Consider the following 24,727-nt stretch of genomic DNA (forward strand, 5'->3'; position numbering starts at 1 on the left):
AATTAGCTTCATTTATTACATCTACATCGAAACAGGCAATGAAATGCGTTATTTACATCAACAACCAATGCAGTCCGAGGATGTGCTGGGGACAACCCGCAAATGTCACTATGCTTCTGGCAACGAGAAAGCATGGCCACGCCTTACTATTCCTAACCCATTCATCTTTGAATTCTGGGAGAAAACTGAAGCATCTGAATGAAAGTGGAGCACTCTGAGGAAACCCAGGGGGTCACCCCCATTACTGGTGCTAACCATTACTCTACCACGCTGTCCCTCTTCCCAGAAATCAACTCAATGTACTTTGTTTTATTTCAAAAACTATAATTTATTCACAATATATATATATATAGTAAATGGAATTGGGACGCATCTTCCTCTACGTCAGTTGTACCGTCAATTTAGTACATTCTCTTAAAATGTATCATTGACACATGTGTTTCTTCCTTAAACAGTGAAGCTTTGAGGGGCTGTTACATAGGGCTCTTCCCCTTGTCCAGGACCCTACAACACGGTCCTTCTATACAAAGCCACTTTCTGCTTGTTCCCCTAAACCATCAGCTACACTGAGCTTACAGTGTATACCTCAGAGCATATCTATATAATTTGAAATCTGTCATTCAGCATCATTTACTTGCAAGTATCTCCTTGCACTGGGAAACCAAAATTATATAGCCCCTAATGCAATTGTATCCATTCCTGTTTAAATAGACAGAAACCGTACGCAATATGGGTGTAGCTTTGCTAATACTTTGTACAATTGTAGTAATGCCTCTCAACTTCACACATACTTCAGACCCTTGCAATAAAAAATCCATTCCGCTTACTTTCCTAATTACCTGCAAGCTATATTTCTGTATTCTATGTACCATGCACTGACCTGGTGGATTTTAGGTGAGGTTTGCCGGGTGAAACTTTGTCCCCAATGGAAACCGGAGATCTTGGGACCAGTTCACTATCCTCATTCTAAACAACCGTGCCACAAATAATAGATCTTTGCATGCATAGGACACAGAATTAAATCCAAATGTCTTTTATTGAGGAAATACTGTAGGTCAAAGCAGTTTTTTTTCTTGAAATTCTTTGGATTTTCTGCTTGGCATCTCCAGGCACTAGAAAGGAAGCAATGAATAATTTTTGTAGAATGTCCTCCTGAACTGTTCTCCCAGTGGACAAAGAGACTAATGATCCATTCTTGGAAAGAAAACTAACTAAAGCCTGTTTATTAACCACTCTGCATCACAATCTGCACATAATTGGAGCAAAGGTGCCCAGAGGTATCTCTCACCACAGCAAGCAACACACCACATCACAGAGTCATTTTAGAGGATATTCTTTCTCTTGTGCTACTTAAATATTTAATTTATTCCATGTAGTTTCAGTCTTTGAATTCTTGATTTTCTTTCTTCTCTCTGCATTGATAAGTACAAAGCAACATGCTTTATGCTGTCTTTTTGTAGAAAAGTGTTACCAAGTTATTGGTCTATGTTAATGTGGTTAAGATCAGTGGAAGGCTGGGTATTTCTTCTCCTTGGTGATGAACTTGGGGTGAAGTTTCTGCATGCAGATAACCACTGTGACAAGACAGTCCTCTACATTTTTCAAAGGACGGGGGATTCTCAGTCCTTTAACCAATGGGTATTACTTCCAAAAAAACCAAAAGAAACCTGTTAAAGGAGACTTTCAGTTTATTACTTTAGTGGAAGCTTGCTGTCCCAAAAATTGACTGCCATATTTCCCTGCATTGCAGCATTAACACAAGTGTTGCAATGTGCTAAGGTTGTACAAATTAATACTAGTTTTACTGTTAGTTTTTAAAAAATCTCTTCACTTAAAAGATTAATTGAATGATAGTGCTGAGAATAACTTAATCAGGTACAGTTTCCAGAGGAATTTTGTGGGCTCATTTTGCCCTACCCAGATGACCTGACCATATTGGACAAGGTCCTGAGAGTTCCTTGCCAAACCTGTTTTTTTTTTAAATTCATTTACAGGATATTGGCATCACCAGCTAAGCCAGCTGCCCATCTCTAGTTGCCCTTGAGAAGGTGGTGGTGAGCTGCCTCGTTGAACCGCTGCAGTCCCTGATGTGTAGGTGCACCCACTGAGCTGTTAGGGATCATCTTCCAGAATGCTTGGTCTTGCAGATTCAAATTGAATAATTGTAGCCCAGTAGGGATCTGAATGATGAGTGTGAATGGTGAGTTCCACTCAGCAATATCTCGGCCAAGGTGAACACTGAACAGTTAGAATCAGAAAATGCTAGAGACACTCAACAAGTCCTGAACAATTAGCCTTAGTGTCAAATATTTCTTTCATTCCCAGAAAAGAAGGACCTGTCTAATGCATAGATCATATAAGAATACTTCATTCCTAGAGGTCAAACTTGAACATGACTGTGGGGAAAATTTGTGAGTTGCTATAATCTTTTAAAACAAGATGTATCTGACATTTTCTAATGACTGTCCAAGTGTATTAAGACCCCTTTTGATTTATGTAGGGAAATTATTGTGACATTATATAGTAAATGCTCTATGATACATGGCATCCACAGTATATTAGCCAATTAAATTCAGAATTGGTTTGCCCACAGATGACAGAGGGTAGTGGTCGATGGAACTTATTCTGGCTGAATTCTGAGTTCTGTGATGGGTAGTGTTCCACAGTGATCTCTACTGGGTCCTCCGCAGTTTGTGTTTAAATATATATATACTGGACGTAGACAATGAGACACATAGGAGAAGAATCAGGCCATTAGGTCTGATCGACGATTCCATCATGGCTGATATGGCTGATTTGTTGTCCTTCTCAACCCCATTCTGCTTCATTCTCCCGGTAACATTTGACTAATCAAGAACCAACATCTCCTTTAACTCCTGTATATACTCAGTGACTTAGCCTTCACAACCGTCCATGGCAATAAATTCTACATATTTATCACTCTCTGGCTGAAGAAATTCCTCCTCATCTCTGTTCTAAATGGATGTTCCTCTATTCTGAGGCTGTGCCCTCTGGTCCTAGACTCCCCCTCCCTAGGAAACATCCCCTCCACATTCATTTTGTCTAGGCCTTCCAATATCTGATGGGTTTCAATGAGGTCACCTCTCATTCTTCTAAACAAGTGAGTACAGGCCTAGAGAAAGCAAATGCTCCTTAAGCCCTATATGCATCACCCTTTTCAATTTTTCTCCCATATTACACTTCAACTCATCCCACTGACTGGAATTTAGCCCTATCATTTTCCTGTCTTCTCTGACAGTCTCACTACAGTCTGGATCTACTTGTATTCTGTCTTCTCTGACAGTCTCACTACAGTCTGGATCTACTTGTATTCTGTCTTCTCTGACAGTCTCACTACAGTCTGGATCTACTTGTATTCTGTCTTCTCTGACAGTCTCACTACAGTCTGGATCTACTTGTATTCTAACTGACCTGTCCTCAACCCTATCACTCTGGTTCCCATCCCCCTGCCAAATTTGTTTAAATCCTTGTCAATAGCTCTAGCAAATCAATCCATAGATAGTAAGTCAGTGTTTTTGTAGACAACACAAGGTTTGGTGTTTTGTGGATAATGTGGAAGAATGGCAAAGCATGTAGCAGGATACATCTCAGTTACAGATATGGTAGAGAAATGGCAGAGTTTAATCTAGCCAAATGTGAAGTGTTGTACTTTGGGCAATCAAATGTAGAGAGACAGTACATCATTAATGACAAGACATTAACCGTTTTGATGCTCCCTGAAAGTGGCTACACAGGTCATTAGAGTGGTAAAGAAGGCATAGGGCATGCTTGCTTTCATTGGTCATGGATTTGAGTTCAAATGTCAAAAGTATATTGCAGCTTTATAAAACTTTAGCTAGGATGCATCTGGAAAATTCAGTTCAGGTTTCTCCATTATCGGAAAGATGTCGAGGCTTTGGAGAGGGTGCTGAAGTTTGCTAGATGCCACCTGGATTAGAGGGCCTGTGTAATAAGGAGGTTGGACAAACTTGGAATGTAATTTTATCTGGAGTAGTGGAAGTTGAGGGAAGATCAAATAGAGACTTATAAAATTATGAGAGAGGCATAGATAGATCAGACAACCAGTATCTTTTTTTCCCCATGGTCATAAAGTCTAATATTACAGGGCATTTAAGATAAATGGGTAAGTTCAGAGATGACGGGCAAGTTTTTTTTTTCATAAAGTTGTGGGTGTTGGGAATGCGCTGCCAGAGGGCTGGTAGAGGCAAATACAACAGGGGTGTTCAAGAGATTCTGAGGCACATTAATGTGCAGCAACTAGAAAGATGCTGACATCGTATAGACAGAGGAGATTAGTTTAGCTGGTCATTTGATTAGTAGTTAATTTGGCATAACATTGTGGGCCAAGGGGCCAGTTCCTAGGTTGTACTCTTCTATGTTTCTCTTTATCAATGAATATTAGATTAACTGAAAGGATGAATCTCTTATCTAAAGATGTGTGCAAGTTGGATGATAAATACGAAGTAGATATTGGAATATTATGATGCTGTCTGCTTCTTGATCGAACCGTATGTCAAGCTGCCAGACCATCACAAATATTAAAAATACCAGTGGGATTGATGCATTTATATGCCTGGAATTTTGTATTACATTTCCATTTTACACTTTGATTGCAGCATTGACACCTGAATATGTAAGAAGACAATGAACATGGTTAAAAAAAAGTCAAATGCAAATTAAAACTGCTCCTTACACTACTAACCTGTTGTTTTGAATGATAAAGTAGATCGCTTTGGATGAAATGCTTTGTGGTCAATTACTTCCTCCACTAATTTTTATTTTTTCTTGCAGTGGAAAACACGTCTCACTGCGAATTTGCCTATTTGCGTGATCTGCTAATAAGGTTGGTTGGAAATGGGTCCTATAACCTGTCTGACAAAAAAAAGTGCATGGCAATTATAGTTAAGTTATTGGTTATAAAGTGCTAGGTTGGCCTAATCTCAAACAATAATGAGGTGGCCTACAGGGAAGAGGTTATCTCTCTGACACAGTGGTGTCAAGAAAACAACCTCTCCCTCAATGTGGCAAAATCAAAGGAGCTGTTTGTGGATTACAGGAGGAATGGAGACGGGCTAACCCCTATTGACATCAATGGATCTGGGATTGTGAGCGTAAACAGCTTTAAATTCCTCGGCATCCACATCACTGAGGACCTCACATGGTCTGTACACACCAACTGTGTGATGAAAAAGGCACAACAGCGCCTCTTCCTCCTCAGACGGTTGAGGAAGTTTGGTATGGGCCCCCAGATCCTAAGAATTTTATACAAGGAGACAACTGCAAAGATAGGTGTGTAAAAAGGGCCCAAAGGATCATTGGGGACCCGAGTCACCCCAATCACAATCTATTCCAGCTGCTACCATCCAGGAAATGGTACCACAGCATAAAAGCCAGGACCAACAGGCTCGGGGACAGCTTCTTCCAGCAGGCCAGCAGACTGATTAACTCATGAATATGAGCGTATTTCTAAGTTACATTGGCTGTTCTATTTATTATAAATTACTGATTGCACATAGCACATTTAGACAGAGACGTAAGTAAAGATTTTTATTTCTCATGTATGTGAAGGATGTATGAAATAAAGTCAATTTTCTTTTCACCACAAAAATATTGGTGTGAGCACTATCAATGATCTCTATTGAATGCCATTTCTAAACTGCTATTTTTTTTTAGAACGATTGTCCCCCTCAGTAGTTCAGATAAAACTTGCTTGTAAAGTTCTTGAAAATATGAAATGGTCACAGCTTAGTGAGGTCCACATAATAACTTGGACTGTGATGAACAGGAAAATAAACAGCAAACCTTTTAAGCAGTCAGTCGTGAGAATTCCACAGGGATGGCCGTGGACACAATGACTTAAAGTAACTGCTTTCAATCTAAAATTAGGGATGGAAAGTAAATTTGTATTAGGAGAGTTGTTATGGTGGTAAGAAAAATAGAGAAGAAAGTAAATTCCTTCTCCCAATCATTTCAACACTCTCGTAATAGCATTTGTTTTCAGTACCAGGGAGTTTGATGGGCAGTAATCATATTACTGAAAAGGGATCTGTTCTGAATTGTTTGTATCTGCTGCAAAACACAACTGTGTTGAGCCAGTCATCGCAATGCTGTTCTCACAGATAAGCCAATTTAGACAGTAACTTTTGCGTCTTCATTGTTAACCGTAGATTTTGTGCACAAACAACTGTTTACCATAAGCCTAACCCTACCTTTGAAAGAAAATCCAAATGCAAAATATCATCACGCTACCAAATGAAACGGCTTACAATGGTTGTATTTCATACTTTGATTATAATTCTGTTAATGTTCCTCAGGACTCACATGCAGAATCTCAAGGATGTAACCAGCACCATTCACTATGAAGCATACAGAGTTCAGCGGCTGAGTGAGGGGAATGGCATTTCCAATGGATTAGCAGAAAAGGATTTGAACAGCAACATGTAAAAGGTGTTTAGCTTATCCTCCTTGCTGCTGAATTATTTTGACCAGCTAATAATTTAGGTAAAAATTATGTGGTAGTGTATTGGCACTGCTTGTTTTAAGATTATTTATTCCACACGATGTAGTTCTGTTCACAAAAAAAAGGCACAACACATCACAAAACTAAGTGATGTGTACTTGCCATGTTTTTATATTAGTTAGGTTCATGGGTGTCCTTTCAGATGAGACCAAAGAGATTATTAAGAAATATTTAGCAGGAAGTCACAAAATTTATCTTGTGGATGAAATTTTCTTCTGTAATAAAACTAAATTGTTCTGGGGGAGCATATAGCAAAACTGTCAATTTGAGAGCAAAATGCTTTTTATGTCAATTTGTGAACAGAATGCTTTGTGGATTAAACATTGCTTTTAATACTATTGCAGTGCTGAAGCTAATTAAGTGTTTTACTGAACAAAAAAGGAAAGTAATTGGCTTAATTATTACTGCTCTATTTATTTCCAATATATTACTAGCATGTTTCAGTATATCAAAACACAGCCAACTGACATGTATTCAAGAAAATCCCCAAACTATTTTTGTTCCTTGACTGCTTTCATTGGAGGTGAAAGATAACACAAAATTTAAACCACGAACAATTGTGAAATAACATGGGGCCTGTTGTACAAAAGACAAGCTTTTTAGTGATGTAAACAATATTATACAATAGGTAGAAATAATGCTTCTTTGCCAAAAATTGTATTGCTCACTGAAAGATATAAAGGGTATAGTTTCATTAAAATAAGGCACTTCTTGAATCTTTATCCATCTAAACAAAGTGTAAAGGAAATGTCATGTTAGTCACTCAATACTTTGAAAATGTAATTAATTATATTGAAAATTGAAGCTTATCTTTTGTCTTTCATTGTATGATCTTTGATGTGCATTTTTGGGGGTTTACATTGTCAAATTAGACTTTTTGTATAAAATAAAAAAGTGTGTTTGATATATATTTCCTAAAATAAACATTGCAAATTTAATGTTTTTAACAGTCTTTTGTATTTTTTTGACTTTGCTCATCAGACTTTAATTTTTATTTGTTGGTCTCTGGCTTTTATTTACCATGGTTGACCTAAGTGGTGTTGCTTGCATTCTATACTGCAGCTGTGTGTGTGTTTAGATTGTATCGGATGACAATTTATGATTAGCATGAAGATGAGGACATGTATATTGGATGGAGCAAATGGGATGATGTCCTCTATTATTTTAGAAGATAAACATTTGAATCATTGAATGTGCCCAACCCAGAAGCTGTGGATGTATCAGGAGTTTTGCAGTCTGCTCAGGACTAAGTCTCCTGTCAACTAAGGTCCATGATCCAGAACCCTACGAGAAGTCCAGTTGGGACCTAGAGAAGACCATTGGGAGAATGAACTGGCAATTCTTTGTGAAGTTAGCGACATGATTGGATGCACATTAACTGTGACAGGGTTTAAATGCCATTATTTCCCATTAGGTGAAAACCAATAGCATAATTGGCCATGATGCTTCACTCATCGATGAGGTCAACACCTTTTATGCATGCCTTAAGTGGGAGAATGAAACTACAACAGTGCAGATCCCCATAGATCTGGTGACTCTACGACCTTAGTCTCAATACTGCTGTCAAGGCATCTGTCAAGAGGGTGAACACTTGCAAGACGTCGTGCCCTGATGGTGTCCCTGGCAGGATGCTGAAAATCTGTTCCAATCAACTGGCAGGAGTGTTCAAGAACTTCTCCAGCCTCTCACTGCCGTACTCAGAGATCCCCACCTGCTTCGAAGTGGCATCAGTCATACTGGTGCCCAAAAAGAGCAGAGTGAGCTGCCTTAACAACTATCGTCTTGCCGCACTCGTATCTACTGTGACAAAGTACTTTGTGAGGTTGGAACTAACTCCTACCTGGGCACAGGTACAGACCTGGACCAGCTGAAGTTTGCCTATCGCTACAACAGGAATACTGGACGCAATCTCACTGGCTCTCTGCAGGGCTTTGGACCACCTGCACAATACGAATGCCAATGTTCGGCTGCTGTTCATTGATTACAGCTCAGTATGCAACACCACCATCCCCTGAATACTAATCAAAACGTGGGCCTCTGTACTTCACTCTGCAACTGTGTTCTTCACTTCCTCATTGGGAGACCACAGTGAATGCAGAATGGAGATAACATCTCCTTCCTGATAATCAACACAGGGGCACCTCAAGGAATCCTGCTTACCCCACTACTCTCTCTACAAGGGACGTTCTCAATCTGGGGTCCACTGACCTCTCGGTTAATTGTAAGGGTCCGTAGCATAAAAATGATTGGGAATCCCTGGATCTACATTCACGACTGTGTGGCTAGACGCAGCTCAAACACCAACTATAAATCTGCCAATGACAGCACTGTTGACTGAATCGCGGATAGAGGTAAAGAGGCATACAGGAGTGACAAAGGTTGGCTGGTTAACAAATTTCATAGCTTATGTCAGTGAAAATAACCCTGATTCTGATTTATAGTGATATCAGAGCTTCATGATTTCTCTTGGTTGATTTTATTTTTTTTCTAATTTTTCACTGAATCAAGAACAGAAAAGCTGGTAACTGAAATAGTACATAGCATAAGATTAGGATTTTGCTCCTTTCAGAATCATTATTTGTTTAATTAGCACTTATTCACCCAAAGATAAATGAAAAATGTAACTTCAAGCTAGCAGGTAGAATCCCATGGCACTAGATCAAAACAAGCTAAGAACAGGGAATCTTTTTGATACAAAGTCTTTTTGTAAATAGTAATTGTTTCCAAGGAAAGTTGGTGAGGTTTTAGTACTAGGGATACAGAGCAGTTTTTTTTTCTTCATAAGCTATATTAATGAATTTTGGAACACAATATCTCCAGATTGAAATGTATCTTATTAATAGGCAGTTTATGTATTCATGGTATTATATTTTATGTATTTTTATAAAAATTATATGGAAGTTAACATTTTGAGTCTTTAAATATTTTAGTAAAAATATTAAATTAACCAATAATGGCTGGTTCTGTGCAACTGAAAAGAATGGAGAAGTGGTTCCTAAACCAGGACTGGTCTGCAAAGTTGTTTGATCACATTACCACTACGAGAATCCAAATTTTGGTGCACAGTCAGCAATACCAGAAGAAGCAGCTGTCCTTAACTTTGGGTCTTTGCTTTTTCACACAGAGCTCCGGCAGGTGGGTGGAGAACAGTGAGATATTCCTTGCAAAGTATGTTTTGCTACCTCTAGTGGTAAGATGGTATGAGAAGAGGACAGTGTTTGTGGAATGGGAAGAGAGAATTGCAGAAGGAATGATCTCTGGAAGGGAAGGGAACATGTGAGTTAGGTTGGCATAAACCGAGGAGGTTGATCATTGAATACAGATGCTCGTAAGGTCGAAGGTGAAGGCAAGTGAAATCCCACCCTTGTTCTGGGTGAGAGGAAAGGGAGTGAGTATCAGAAACGTGGAAAATGGTATAGCCATAGTTGAGACCTTTGCCAAAGACAGTAGAGGGCAAATTAAAATAAGCATTTTGGATAAACTGCTATCATAGGAACATACAAGGCAGCTACAGTAAGAGGAAGCGTGGAGCAGAGTCCTTGTAGGAACCAAACTGTTAAGAAGTGTTTTTAAGGTAGCTGTGGCTACTAGATGCCAAACTATCTTTGGAGGCTGAGACCGAGCAGTCGATAAAGGCGGATGAAAATTCAGATGGAATGTGGAAGTGAGAATCACAACTAACCTAGACTAAGTAAGTAATTTATTCTGAATACAGTGAATTGTGGAAGGTGTTTGGTGATAGTATTGTGCTGGTACCCTTTGCTTTTGGGATTAAAAATACTGCCTGCTCTAGGTCAACTGAAAATTATAATAGCTGGAACAAGTATGGTGTTACATATCATAACACAAATTAATCAGAAAAATTACAACATTTCCTTCAAAGGTTTCTGATCTACTATGCAAATTATCGCTGGCTCATTTAAGTGAATGCACGTCCAGTATTCTTTTCTTCTGCTGTTCAGCAGTTGGGGAAAAGGACCATTGTTTTTGGAAAGAAACAAGAATGAATCATTTCCAGATGGTGTTTTTCTTGATCATCTTGTCCTGTAACACAGATGTGGTGAAATTGATTTGTGTTTTTTTTTAATCAAGGAGGCTATAGGGCAGGGGTTCCTAACTTGGGGTCCAGGGACTTCCTAGCCAAATGGTATTGGTCCATGGCATAAAAGAAGTTTGGGAACCTCTGCTATCAAGTATGCACCTTTGGAATTTCTTTTTGCTCCTTAAGCTCGAGTTATGAAGAGGTCAATTAATGGGTTTAATTTTACTTATAATTGAACAGTTATATTGTGAAATCCATGCATGTAAAATAAATGAATATAAGCAATTCTACTATTTAAATCAGTAAAGAATATTTGGGGAAGATAGCAGGAATCAATGGTAAATAATTGTCAATCTGAAATGGATCCCAACATTCGTTTCAATATTTTTAATTCTACACATCGGAATCCAATAACTGTAAAATTTCCCAACGTAACAATGTTAATATTATGATTAATAAGATCTAGCTGTAAAACAATAGCAGCTTATCCATGTACAGTGCCTCAGAATCAGGTTTAATATCACTGACATATGTTGTAAAATTTGCTCATTTTGAATGGTTGAGGTTTCTTTCCTGCAAAATTGTGAAATTCAGATGCTGAATTCTAGTATCTGATGGAGTGTGAATGTTGTCAGACTCCTGTGGTGTGCTAAATAATTTGTCCTGCAGTGAAGCACATTATAACAAAAAATTCACTAGAAAAACTCTTCCCAGCCAGAACCATTTTTAAGCTGATTCTGATAAAATGAGTAATGATATTATTTCACTTAATATTTTTATTTGAATTTAAACATTTTGACTAGCATCAAACCATTTGAAACAGATGGAGAATCATCAGTTCAAACATGACACACTAATTGAGAATACTTAAATACAGAAATATTCGAAGCATAAAGGATAAGATGGTAGGTTCCTTGAGCCTGTTCCGCCGGTCAATTAGATTTGAGCTGACCGGAACCTTAAAACTATTTACCCCATGCCTATGACACCTTCTTACCTAGACACTAACTTAAAGCTGGTACAAGGTTGTAACTTTTGATAACTTGAATATTCTTTATATAGTCCAAAATTGCATGACTTTCCTTGAACTTTATTTGACTTTTAATGTCATTGTTTTTAAAGTATTTAGGTAATCCATAATCTTGCTGGAGACAAAGATTAGATTATTTTAAACTAATGGCATTAAATGTAATAATGAAATATTTCCTGTAAAGGTTTATCTGCAACATTTAGATCATTTCAAAGCATCGCGAAGTTTCTGTAGGTCATTAATTAAAAGTGCAGGAAATAGATCAAAAGGGCTGTATTTTACATCCCATCTCCCCCAAACAATGGTTTCTCAGAAAAGGCTCTGTACTAAGATGAAAAAGATTGCATTAGTTCAATAAATACGTTATCTATTTGATAGAGTGCCTTGGGTGAGACAGCCACATGTCCATGGACTTTAATAATAAAAGTACAGAGACTTTGTTAACCCAGTGTGAACACATTTAAACATATAACTAATTTCAAATCATGTTTGTGTATCTTATGTTATTGTAAATAATCTGATTAATGTGTGATTTTTCTTCTTGTGACTGGCTGCTTGTATGATGCTATGTGCCTGGGATACTGCTACAAGTAAGTTTTTCATTGCTCCTGTACACACATGTACTGGTACAAATGACAATTCCACTATAAACTACATTTGGAATTTTAAAACTTTCAGTACTAGCTCAGACAAAAATACCACAAGAGGAAGATCATTAGGCTAAGGTTAAATCGATGCAGGTTGAAGGACCAGAAGGGTGTATTCCTCACCGTATCTCAATAAAAAAATAAATTACATAATCTCTTGATGAAACTGGCTTGTTCTATTTTAAAGATGCTTATTGGACACCATCAATTTTTCATCATACTGATTGATTTGGAGAGAGGTTTATGAGGTTTCAATGAGTTGTGCTACTGTCCAAAACTGAACTAAAATGATTGATAACTACCACAAGTGATCACCATAATTTCCCAAGTAGATTCATTTTACACATTTTGGTTACCAAATAGATTAAGGCAAATAGAAATGAAAATTACAATTCTGGTGATACACTTAGCTGCTTACAAGATCACTTTTTTTTTTAATCAATGCTGCTGCGTTTAGTGTGTAGCGGAAAACCCACGGAAAACCCACTGTAGCAAAGCAACCGATCCACTTTTATTGTTTTCCCAGCCTTGCTTACCCTGTAACTGTCCACTTGGAAGATTTAGTCTAACTCTATGATATCTACATACTGGCACCACTAACGTTCTCTGTGAATCACAGGCAATGGAAATTGTTATAAGATTTCTCATGCAGTAACAAATGCAATTCTATTTATGCGCACTAACATTCCTAAATGTATAAATTATTTTATAACATTAGAACCTAAAATTCCACACTCCTTTGATTGGATGAAGAAACACTGCTAGGGACTAGAGAGCCCTTAATAGTAACATAATTCAGACTCTAGGAGAATAATCTTGTCATTGATCACTAAACATCTGGAAGGCATAGTGAATACAACTATATTGTTCGTGCAACGCGAGTGGATCTGCAGATGCTGGAATTAAATAAAAACACAAAATGCTGGCAGAACTCAGCAGGCCAGACAGCATCTATGGGAGGAGGTAGTGACGACGTTTCGGGCCAAAACCCTTCATCAGGAGTGAAGTAACATCGAGGGGGGATAAGAAGTGGGGGGAGGGATAAAGTAGAGAGCTAGGAAGTGATAGGCTGGAGGGAAATGGGCTAGGGGGAAGGTGGAGAATTATGGGAAATAAAAGAGAAAGAAAGGTAGGGCTGGGGGGAGATTATAGTGAGGGGGGAAAAAGTGAAAGAGAACCAGACTAAAATAATAGATAGGGATGGGGGGTAAGGGGGGGGCAGGGGTATCAACGGAGGTCTGTGAGTTGAATGTTCATGCCGGCAGGTAGGAAGCTACCTAGGCGGGAGATAAGGTATTGCTCCATCGACCTGCGTGTGGCCTCATCTTGACAGTAGAGGAGGCCATGGACAGACATGTCGGAGTGGGAGTGGTCTGTGGAATTGAAGTGTGTGGCCACGGAGATCCCGCCACTGCTGGAGGACCGAGCGCCGGTGTTCAGCGAAACGGTCTCCCAGTCTGCGGCGGGTCTCCCCAATCTATAAATGGCCACATCGGGAGCACTGGGTACAGTATATCACCCCAGTTGACTCGCAGGTGAAGTGGTGCCTCACCTGAAAGGACTGTCTGGGGCCTAGGATGGTGGTAAAGGAAGAAGTGTGGGGGCAGGTGTAGCACTTCTTCCGTTTGCAGGGATGAGTGCCCGGAAGGAGATCTGTGGGGAGGGATGGGGGGGGGGGGGGGGGGGATGAATGGACAAGGGAGTCGCGTAGGGAGCAATCCCTGCAGAAAGCCGATAGTGGGGGGGAGGGGAAGATGTGGCTGGTGGTGGGATCACGTAGGAAGTGGCGGAAGTTACGGAGGATTATATGTTGGATCTGTAGGCTGGTAGGGTGATAGGTGAGGACCAGGGGGACTCTATCCCTGGTGGGCTGGCGGGGGGGATGGGGTGAGGGCAGAGGTGCGTGAAATTTGTTTGTGCACAGACTGATGTCAGATATAATATATATTAAAAATTCGAGCAGGTGGGACTTGTCAACCTTGGATGGCAGCCCACCTGGAAGCAATACTCTGATTTTAAACCTCTGCTGCCTTGCGGCCATACCCACCCATCGGAAAGGCTTCAGGAGTAAACTCCGAGGAAGGATTTTGGAGCCGGGGTCCCTAAGGCGGTTTGATGTTGTTTTCAACTTCACTCTGGCAACCTCTGCCACGACACTGGTGCCAAGCTGTATCAGCACTCGCCCTTCCCTTGGGTACATCAGTGACATGGAGAACGGAACCCACTGCATGGGCAACAGCCGGTTCTTCAAATCTTCCTGCCCAGGCTTGCGCCCTGGAGAGGACACAGTCCACCAGAGGCACAAACCGATGATCCCCTGGGATCTATGGCTGTCTTCTACTACTACTACTACCGTATAAAGAAATATAATTACAGATCAGCCCTGGGTAACAAGCTATATCCATTTGTACAGTTGTTCATAAGTTGATTTTGTCTATATGTTGGAACATACACAATAATCACTCACTATGGTAGCCATATCACAGCATTATAATGAATGATATCAAAAGCACACAAGTCTGAGAAGAAAGGAGAAATACTAAAATTGGAGAGAGAGAGAGAGAGAGAGAGAGAGAGAGAGAGAGAGAGGGAGAAAGAAATTAGTTCTGCTATACATAAGAATAAATTAGATGAACATTGGACTTTTGAATTGAATAATATGGGAGTTTATTCATAGGTAGGATGTCTATAAGTCAGTGTTCAGAACATGGGGATGATCTGTATTAGGACTCAACTTAAATCCACCATTTTTTAATATACAAGTAATTAGTTTCAATCATATTTAATTTAGAGTTGGTACAAAAACACAATTATTAATTGATGTAATAGTGGAAAATCTTTTTTTTTTTGTAAAGTCTACAATTATTTAGTTCTGTTCACTTCTGCTTTACCATCGTTTTCCAGACTGCCAAATGCCTAGCAGGGTATTTTCCACTTTCTATTAAGGGGAGTCACTTGGCACTTCTGACAGAAAGTTGTTGAGTTCTGGTCTGCCGCACTCAAGCATGACCCCCCCCCCCCCCCCCCCCCCAGTTCATCACTGGCAAGCCAGCTCCAACTTGCATGATCACATGATGAAGCTTCTCTTTAAATTTGTCACCTGGAGCACCTGAAGGGTCCAAATCAGGTTGAACTTCGGATGCCTCCAGTAAGATCAGGATGGCTGAATGCCCTGTGACAGTTATACAAGGGCCATCTTAAGATGTGCTGTGGTTGATAGATCTCGTGAAAGGCTCTTCTCCCTCCAACTGCTTTCGGTTGCCTCCTAAATGTGAATCGTGCCTCTTCTCAGATCATGATAACCTCACCACAGCCTTATGGTGGTTCAGCGTCATAGTCAGTGAGCACCACTGTGAAGCCTCTTCGTGTGGAGTTTGACATTTTTGAGCTTGAGGATCTCTGACCCGGGAGAATAGAACCCCCTTCCCAAGAGTAAAATGGGGTCACACAGATGGTAAAACTCAGAGAATGTGTAAATGTCAGAACAGAAGCTCAAGTGTGCCATTGACTACGTTCTATGTGATCAGGTTTAAGCACCAAATCCACTTTCCTGTCCATTCTATGTGACTTCTACAATTTTCATATCTGCTGGTGTTGGTTATTACAAAATTGCTGCTAGCACTGCAAGACATAAGAAATTATATAACCCAAATTAACAACTGCAATCTATGTGTTTCTTACAGAACAGTTGAATCATTTTCTTTGGTGAGTTGCTGCGGAGTACTTTTTAGCATTTTGTTTGATTAAATACACCCAGTGGCCACTTTTTTAGGTACACCTGTTACATTAATGAAAATATCTAATCAGACGATCATGAGGCAGAAAATCGATGCTTAAAAGTATGCAGATGTGCTCAAGAGGTTCAGTTTTGTTCAGATTAAACATCAGAATGGGGAAGAAATGTGATCAAAGTGACTGACCGTGGAATGATTGTTGGTGTCGGACTGGGTGGCTTGAGTATCTCAGAAACTGCTTATCTTCAGGAATTTTCAGACACTGCAGTCTTTAGAGTTTACAGAGAATAGTGCACAGAAGAAAATGTCCGGTTCTGCGGTGAAAATGTCTGGTTAATAAGGGAGATCAAAGGAGAATGGCCGGGCTGGTTCAAGCTGACATGAAAGTGACAGTAACTCAACTATCCACACATTACAACAGCGGTGTGCAGAAGAGCATCTCTGAATGCACAACATGCCAAACCTTGAAGTGGATGGGCTACAGCAGCAGATGACCATGAACGTACACACAGTGGCCACTTCATTAGATACGTACTTCTTGTACATAATAAATGTTTCTACAATATGATATTGATGAAACATTAATATGTTCAAATATTAAACATTTTTTCATGATGAGAATACTTTATGTAAGGCAACCATCACATCACAATGCAACAGTGAACACAAAAGGTACAGCTTTTCTTCATAGCCCATAATTTCAGTCCTTTATTTTATGTTATTATTGTTGGTTAACTTGTCATGTAAAATAATCGCTTGTAGCCCATAAGCAGCACATGAAGAGAATCTTCATACAAGGAACAGTTTATTGGGGACAGTATTGAGGACTTCCTTAGAGTATCAGATCAAATTTGATCCATGCTACAACCATAAATTTATGATAACAGACAAATTTCATTTTTGTTAGCCATACGCATCTGGTTCCATCTACCCTTCACCTTTCCTCCAAAAGTTCCCATTATGATTTCCCTTACCGATCAGATTCCAGCACTAATAGCTTTTTTGTTCCCATTTATCAACCTCCTGTAGCTGTTTCCACCTTCACTCTGTCCACCTGGCTCCATCTTCCTAACTCCCTTCACCTATCCATGGACTACTGATCACCTATTAGACCCTGTCTCACCACTCCCTCTCTCCTCATTGTACCACTTAACTTTACTCTCCACTCTCAGTCCTAATGACAGGACCTGACCCAAAGTGCTAACAGCTTCTCTTCCCCCAAAGGATATTGCTCATTCTGCTGAGTTCCTCCACCAGGTTGATTGTTTCTGCATGGTAATATAGGCTTACACTTCATTTGACTGGAATGAAGTAACAAACGTTGGCTTAATTATCAGCAATGATGCATTTTCAATGATGAAAACTGAACTATGTTTTGAATCCACAGTACTGATACAGGAAAATGAGGCAAAGAAGCCTAGAAACTAGTCAGTACTATTTATTAAAAGAAACTCCGCCATAGATGATCCTGAGACTGCTGTAAAAGGAGGAGGGTTGGGCAAAGGGCTAGCAACCCTATTCTGTAAAAACACCAGCAGAAGCTCCAAATTCCTCATCCCTGGGGAAGGAAGGATCTTCAAAAATTGTTACAACCAGGGACAACTTGAAAGACTGGCCCGCAACAGAGTACATTGGTGAACTGCTGTCAGCACCCTATGCCCCAGTAGGGGTGCTAGGCTTAACCGACCAATCGTTTACTAAAAGAGCACTGAAGAATCTTTACAGAGGCAGTAGATAACCTCCTTGCTTGTTGGTCTGCCGTGGCAAAATCTCAGAGTGGCCACAGCCAGTAACTTCAGGTGCCGCTGATCAGCTGTTGCGCACTCTGCCGTGACTGAAAGAAAATAGAATGGACTTGGGGTTGGAGAAGGGAGCTAGCACACATGGGTCTGCTTGGGATTTCATGTGTGGAATGGTGGGAACGTGGATGGGGACAAGTGTGATCGGTTAGTCATACATCCTGATTCTTGAGTGCTGGATAATTGAGCGTTAGTAAGTCTAAATTAATCCTCAAACCTTCCTGTCTTCCTTTCATTTTGCTAGGTAAATTAGGTATTATTGGTACTGTAATGAAATCCTCACTTAAAATGGTGCTACATATTGCATTTGTCTTTACCACTTCTGATAAAGTCAATTAGCCATAAATTGCTGCCACAACTCATCATTATCAAAGATGATTTAAATCTTAAGTAACTCCACTGGAAGTTTACTATTTCCTCTCTAGTTATTAAAGAATATAAATTAATGAAGATGTAAAGCTGACTTGTACTCCCAATGCTACAGGAGTATAGCAGTCAAAAGCTCTTCGGTGGCTATAAGACATTAAGGGTTATGATGGGATTGTGAAAGGCACTATGCAAATGCAGGTCAGTTTCTCTTTTGGCACACTCGATGCATTGACATTTAATATCTTTACTGCTGAGAATTTCGGCATCAAATTTAACATTATTAGAATTCTTGCCATTTCAGATAGTTTGCGTCAGCAACAAGTCAAGTATACAGTATAGGTTCTGAGATAGACTGACTTGCTGGATTTCCAGGTTATATCTTAACACCCTTTCTAGAGAGCATCCCACTCCTAACAGTGACATTTTCTATTTCCTATGCTTCCCCCTACCTGCAAATTAACTTGCCTTCCAGTGAGACTCCAAACTCACTTGGAATTTGAATTAGGGACAGTAACGGACCAAATGTCCGTCAATCTAGACTGGACTGACAGGCACATATTTATTTAGTTTGAGCTACGGCATGGATCAGGCCCTTTTCCAGCCCAATGAGCTGCATGCCCAGCAACCCACCTATTCAAACCTAGCCTAATCATAGGACAATCTACAATGATCAACTAACCAACCAACTGGTACATCTTTGGACTGTGGGAGGAAACTAGAGCACCAGAGGTAACCTACATGTTCATGGAAAGGACATACAAACTTCTTACAGATGGCATCAGGATTGAACTCTGAACTACAATGTGCCAAGCCATAACAGCATCAAGCTAACCACAACTCTAAGGTGGCATATACCTGTATATCAGTAGACTGGATTGTACAATTTTCCTAAGAATACGCTCATTTTTATATATGTTGTTATTGAAGTTGTACTTCCCAAGAAGCAGGAAATAATTCAGAAAGTCACTTATGATATAATCAGGTGCCAATGCTCTGTCCTGTAGAGTTATTCTTAAGCAGCAAGATTGAGTTTAAAGTGAAATAGTTGTGGACTAATGTAGATTAATGATTGAGGCATGAAATAGACAAAATAAATTACAATCTAATACAAATCTAGGTTTTGCAATAGTTTTCAATTTTTTTATATTTGACCAATATTTGAGTAAGTCCTGTGTTGGAGGTTGGTGAAATGCAATAGCACATCTATTTCATTGAGAGGCAGTATAGACCACAAGGTTCAACTCCAAAGCCAAGCACAATGCTCATTAACCTGTTTATGTTACTTATTTTTCATTTCAAATTTTGATTTTGTTACATGAAACACCACTTGGATTCACAGAGTAGATTAGTTATTTTTCTTGTAGCTTAATTCTGTTAATTTTCTGATGTTTGTTTGTGTATTTATATAATCTCCTGTAAAATATAATTGTGTAATGAATCCACCAGTAATTATGGTACAGTTGCTTCTGTATTTCTCTAGAAACACCATTGTTTTTAGCAGCAGGTGTCACGCTTGAATCTGGCTATTTTATTGGTTAATTGTTACCAGTGGAATTTTTGAGTAATCACTAGTCTCAGTATGAGAAGGTAAAACTACTTCTTCTCCTTTGTCTTTTCTTTGTTCTCTTGGCTCTCTGTTCATTTTCCATTCTTGTAACACTTAATAAAGTGATTGTAAGCAGGAAGTCTTATGCTTCATTCTCGGCTTCTGAAGAACCTTTGGATCACAAAAGCACTGGGATCCAGCACCGCTGAGGAATATTTTCTTTGTGTAAAATAAATAAATTATGAATTCTTCAATTAATCTTGTCTTGCAGAAAAATAAATTAGAACAAGTTCTTAATTCATTAGTTTGACATTGGACAAGACCTATTACAATACCTCAAACTGTGCAAATTATTTCTACCACTAAATGAGGCTAATTATTGCGCACCAGAATAAAAAATAATTAATATGTAATCTTTTCCAAAAGAAATTTTTTTTGAAAATATATTAACATTAATAATGGAACACTGTTACAGAATCCAAACTAAAATACTGAGAAATTGATAAATCTGAGCTGTTTCTAACTCTGAACAAACAACATATTTGAGCAAATTTTGATGTTCTTGAGAAGACCCATTTTAACATTTTCAGAAAACTTTAATGCTGCAAGAACACTACATTACAAAACTCAAGTAAATAACTTTTTTTATAAAATTGCTTAATTTCTGTCTTTTCTACCTTTCTCTCCATGAATGTTGACATCTCTATTTATAACTTTGATCATTTAAATATAATTAATCTTTTTAAAGAAGTTTACCCTAAATTTTTCAGCACTTCCTAACCTCAAAATAAAAACAAAACAGCATTCATATAGCCCAATCATGTAACATCTTGCTGTTGACGCAGGAGTGATGTCATACAAGGCTTAAAACAGACAACGTCAGAGGTTTAAATACAAAGATAGGTTTTAAGGATAGTCTTATAGAAAAGAAAATTAAAGAGACAATGGCTTAGGGTAGAGATGTCATAACAAAGAAACTTAACAGGTGAAAACCTGGCTTCTAGTGATGAAGGGTTTAAATTCAGGGAATACGAGAAAGTCTACAAATACCGGAAATCCAAAGCAACGCATACAGAATACTGAAAGAACTCAACAGGTCAGGCAGCATCCATTGAAATGAATAAACAGTTAATGTTTCAGGCCGATACCCTTCTTCAGGACTGAAAAGGAAGAGGGAAGATGCCAGAATAAAAAGATGGGAGGAGGGGAAGGAGGATAGCTGGAAGGTGATAGGTGAAGTCAGGTGGGTGGGAAAGATAAAGGGCTGGAGAAGAGGGATCTGATAAGAGAGGAGAGTGGACCGTAGGAGAAAGGGAATGAGGATGGGACCCAGGGAGAGAGGAAAGGCAGGTGAGAACAGGTAATGGGCCAGAGTGGGGAATAGAAGAGGGGAGCAGGAGGAATTTTTTTTACTGGAAGGAGAAATTGATATTCGGGCCATCACGTTGGAGCCTAGCCAGACAGAAGATAAGGTGTTGCTCCTCTACCTTGAGAGTGGCCTTATTTTGGCACAAGAAACATTCTTGGACTGATATGTCGGAGTGGGGATCAGAATTAAAATGTTTGACAACTGGGAAGTTCTGCTTTTGGCAGATGGAGTAGAGGTGCTCGACAAAGGGGACCCCAATTTATGATGAGTCTCAGCAACGTAGAGGAAACTGCATCAGGAACATCGGTCATGATAGACAACCCCTGCAGATCCGCACATGAAGTGTTTCCTCACCTGGAAGGACTGTTTGGGACCCTGAAAGGAGGTGAATGCAGGGGTAAGTGCCAGGAGGGAGACTAGTGGGGAGGAACAAATGGACAAGGGAGCCATGGAGAGAGTGAGTCCTGCATAAAGTAGGGGTGGGGAAGTGGTTACAATATGTTTAGTGGTAGCATCTCTTTTGATGTGGCAGAAGTTGCAAAGGCTCATGGGATGGCAGTGAGGACAAGAGTAACTCTATCACTGTTAAGGCGGCGGGATGATAGGATGAGTGCGGACTTTCGGGAAATGGAGGAGAAGCGGTTGAGGGTAACATCAATAGTGGAGGAAGGGAAGCCCTGTTTTTGAAGAAGGAGGGCATCTTTGATGTTGTAGAAAAGAAAGCAGCACCCTGGGAACAGAGCAGACGCAGAGGAACTGAGAAAAGGGAATAGCATTTTTACAGGAGATGAGTGGGAAGAGGTACAGTCGAGTTAACTGTGGGAATCAGTGGGTTTATAAAAGGTGAGAATTCAGGGAAGCTTAGATGAGTACAACTGGAGAAACACGATCTTTGAAAGGCGCGGGATTGCCGGATATGACAACTAAAGGGAGGAGAAATTTGAAATTGAGTGGGAATTTTAAAATGGAGACATTACTAGATTGGATATCAATGTAGGCCAGTGAGCATGGCTGACAGGTGAATAGGGCTTGGTGAAGTCAATGCAACGTTATATGACCGTTTGCTTCCGTAGCACAGAACACAGGCAGGCACAAGTAGAATGCTGGTTTGGACTCGTTACATCCCATGAACATGACAAGCAACAGAAAAACAGAGCAGGTTTTAACCACACACTGAAAATGTTAGATACCTTGGAAAACTGCAATGTATACAAAAACTGGTTAGCTAGCATTTTTGTAGACTGTCTTTCTCATGCACTATGTACACTGAGTGTGAGATATTAATCTTGATACCCGTTGCTTCTTTTAGCATTTCAATGTACTGAAAAGCTGATGTCAAAATCAGATTTGGACATCATCTGAAATATCAATGTTTTCCTTGTTAATTATGGTATTTTTCTGTCGAGTGGGTGAGTATTTATTCTTTTCCATTTGAATAGCTATTTCTGACACTGAACATATAGTGCAGTGGCATTCTAAACAGATAGTATTTGTACACAGGATGAAGTATTCGCTGTGGAATTCAGTACTAATTACCAGATCCAGAGAGATTCAGGTATCTGCAATCAGTTTGTTGTTATTAATGTTTGAGGAATTAATATATTGCTAAACAGAATTTCCTTTCAGGAATTGATTTTTAAATATTAAAACTTACACACAACTGGATCTCTCAGTGGCAAGCTGTCCATGGGTAAATTAACCTTCAGAGATACAAATTTTTTTATTGGTTTGTTTAGCCTCAGGATCAAGCAAAATATTTTTCTAGGACTGTTTCCCCAGTTATTAACAGGTAAGCACATTTAAATCTGGGACCTGCCCTTGTCCAAAGATAACTTTGATTCTGTATTAAGGTCTGTCTTCCTCAAGTGGGATGAACAAGGAATCTTTTTAGAACTTGGTCATCTAAGTATTGTGTGAGAGATGCATTTATATAATACTTTTAACAAATGCAGGGCATCTCACAGTGATAATTAGCTAATGAAGTAATTTAAAAAGAACATTTGGACACAGTAATATTGTTAAAGATTTGGCAGTATTTTTAAGCAGAAGTTTGCACAAGAAGCATTTTAACGCTGTCAAGACAAGGGTCTAGAAACTGCCCTGTACCTCAAAAGCTGTGTTATAGCGTTCATGTGTTTTGTGCACAGACCCCTCACAGCATTATTCAAAGGCCAAAAACTCTCCCATTGTAGGTTAGCCGAGGAACTCAGATAAGGCTGAAGTAACACATTACGATTTACAGTCGAGGGAAATATTGTTGAGGATGTGGAATGCAGGGCAGGCAGGGAGGTATAGAGCGTCTTTTGGCAAGAATTGTGACTGAAAGGTTGGATCAGGATGTCGACAGGAAAGAAAGGTTGTTAGCAACTGAATTAAAGTTGCAATACTGTGGCACTGGTCACATCTCAGCTTGGGATCTGATGACGGGGGACCACAAGAATATCTGCATCATTAGCTGGAATGCGCAACACAAATCTTAAAGCAATCAACCTTCAGGAGGATCACTGTATGTTGGAAACCATGGCCTCAAGCCAGGTTAGGCTGCTCCCTTTTAAATAATACTGAACTAGACTTCACATCGCTTACAAAGGCCTGATTCAATATGAGTAGACTGTATTACTTGTACAGGGGATTCAGAATGAATTTATCTTTCCACACAAATTGACCAGCAAGTACCCATTGTGTTTTTGATTAAATTGCTTAACATTGCACACCTAAATGTTCCACTGTGCAAAAGTTAATCATCTAGATCTATTTGCTTTATGTGATGTTGTTAGAGCGATCAATAATAATCAGATCATCAGAACAATTCACCTCCCCTACTTCAAAATAGGGCTGAGAGCAAGTGTGGACTCCATTTAATCTGTAATATGATATTATGTAGCAAAGCATTCCCTCAATACCACACTAGTATGTCAACACACAGACTGTGAACTCACAACTGTCTGATTCAGGCCTTGTGAGAGACAGAGCTGACACTTCAATCTGATGTATTCCTGTTTTAAACAGGGCCAAATGTACAATATCATATTACTTCATTAGTATTCCTTTGTTGTGTTTGACAGACCTTTCTTGATTACTAAATGAGGTTGTAATGTAAAAGTTTGAATGTTATAATTGAGAATATAACTTGATGGGAATGGTACATTAAATCGGATTGTGCCTCTGGTGAAACTGAGGAATGCCACATAAATGTCTTAGCATTCAATCAAATTTAATTGCATCATAATTGAATAAGCAAATATGTCATAAAAGAATTTAAATATTCATGGAATATACAATTAAATAATTTTTGTCAGCTCCTCCTATATGATTTCAGTGTCCTCAAAACAGTTGTCTAGAAGGTCATTCAGTGCATGGAGCCTGAAACTTCTGCCATTTCATGAGATTGTTTTGACATGATATGCCAGTGTTTCAAGCCGAGAGATGTAGTTTATTTCACCGTGCAAGATTCTGTGTGGTACCTTTTTCAATGTAGAGAATACTTCCGAGGGAAAAAAAATATGGTTAATGACAGAGGCAAGAGATGAAAGATTGTTAGGGCCTTGAAAATCATCTTCATGTCCTCTCTAGCCACAAGAGATTTCCTGGAGGGCTGGCAAGTAGTTAACGTTGTTCCATTATTTAATCCTGGAAATTATGGACCAGTA

The 24,727-nt window shown here is 39.3% G+C and overlaps 1 protein-coding gene across 9 annotated transcripts in view; it reads left to right on the forward strand.

Annotated features, from left to right (window-relative positions):
• LOC140714630 (septin-9-like) overlaps positions 1–7,483 on the forward strand; it is a 307,344-nt gene extending 299,861 nt beyond the window's left edge. For 8 of the 9 annotated variants that reach the window (XM_073025984.1, XM_073025987.1, XM_073025989.1 and 5 more), the window contains 2 exons: positions 4,813–4,864; positions 6,336–7,483. In XM_073025984.1, coding sequence (XP_072882085.1) covers positions 4,813–4,864; positions 6,336–6,465 — 182 coding nt within the window. In that variant the 3' untranslated portion in view covers positions 6,466–7,483. Of the gene's footprint in view, positions 1–2,325; positions 2,412–4,812; positions 4,865–6,335 lie in introns of all 9 variants that reach the window. The other variant, XR_012095957.1, reaches the window with a different exon arrangement.
• The last annotated feature ends 17,244 nt before the right edge of the window (positions 7,484–24,727 follow it).

The sequence above is a fragment of the Hemitrygon akajei genome, chromosome 22 (assembly GCF_048418815.1).
Source record: "Hemitrygon akajei chromosome 22, sHemAka1.3, whole genome shotgun sequence".
Classification (NCBI taxonomy): Eukaryota; Metazoa; Chordata; class Chondrichthyes; order Myliobatiformes; family Dasyatidae; genus Hemitrygon; species Hemitrygon akajei.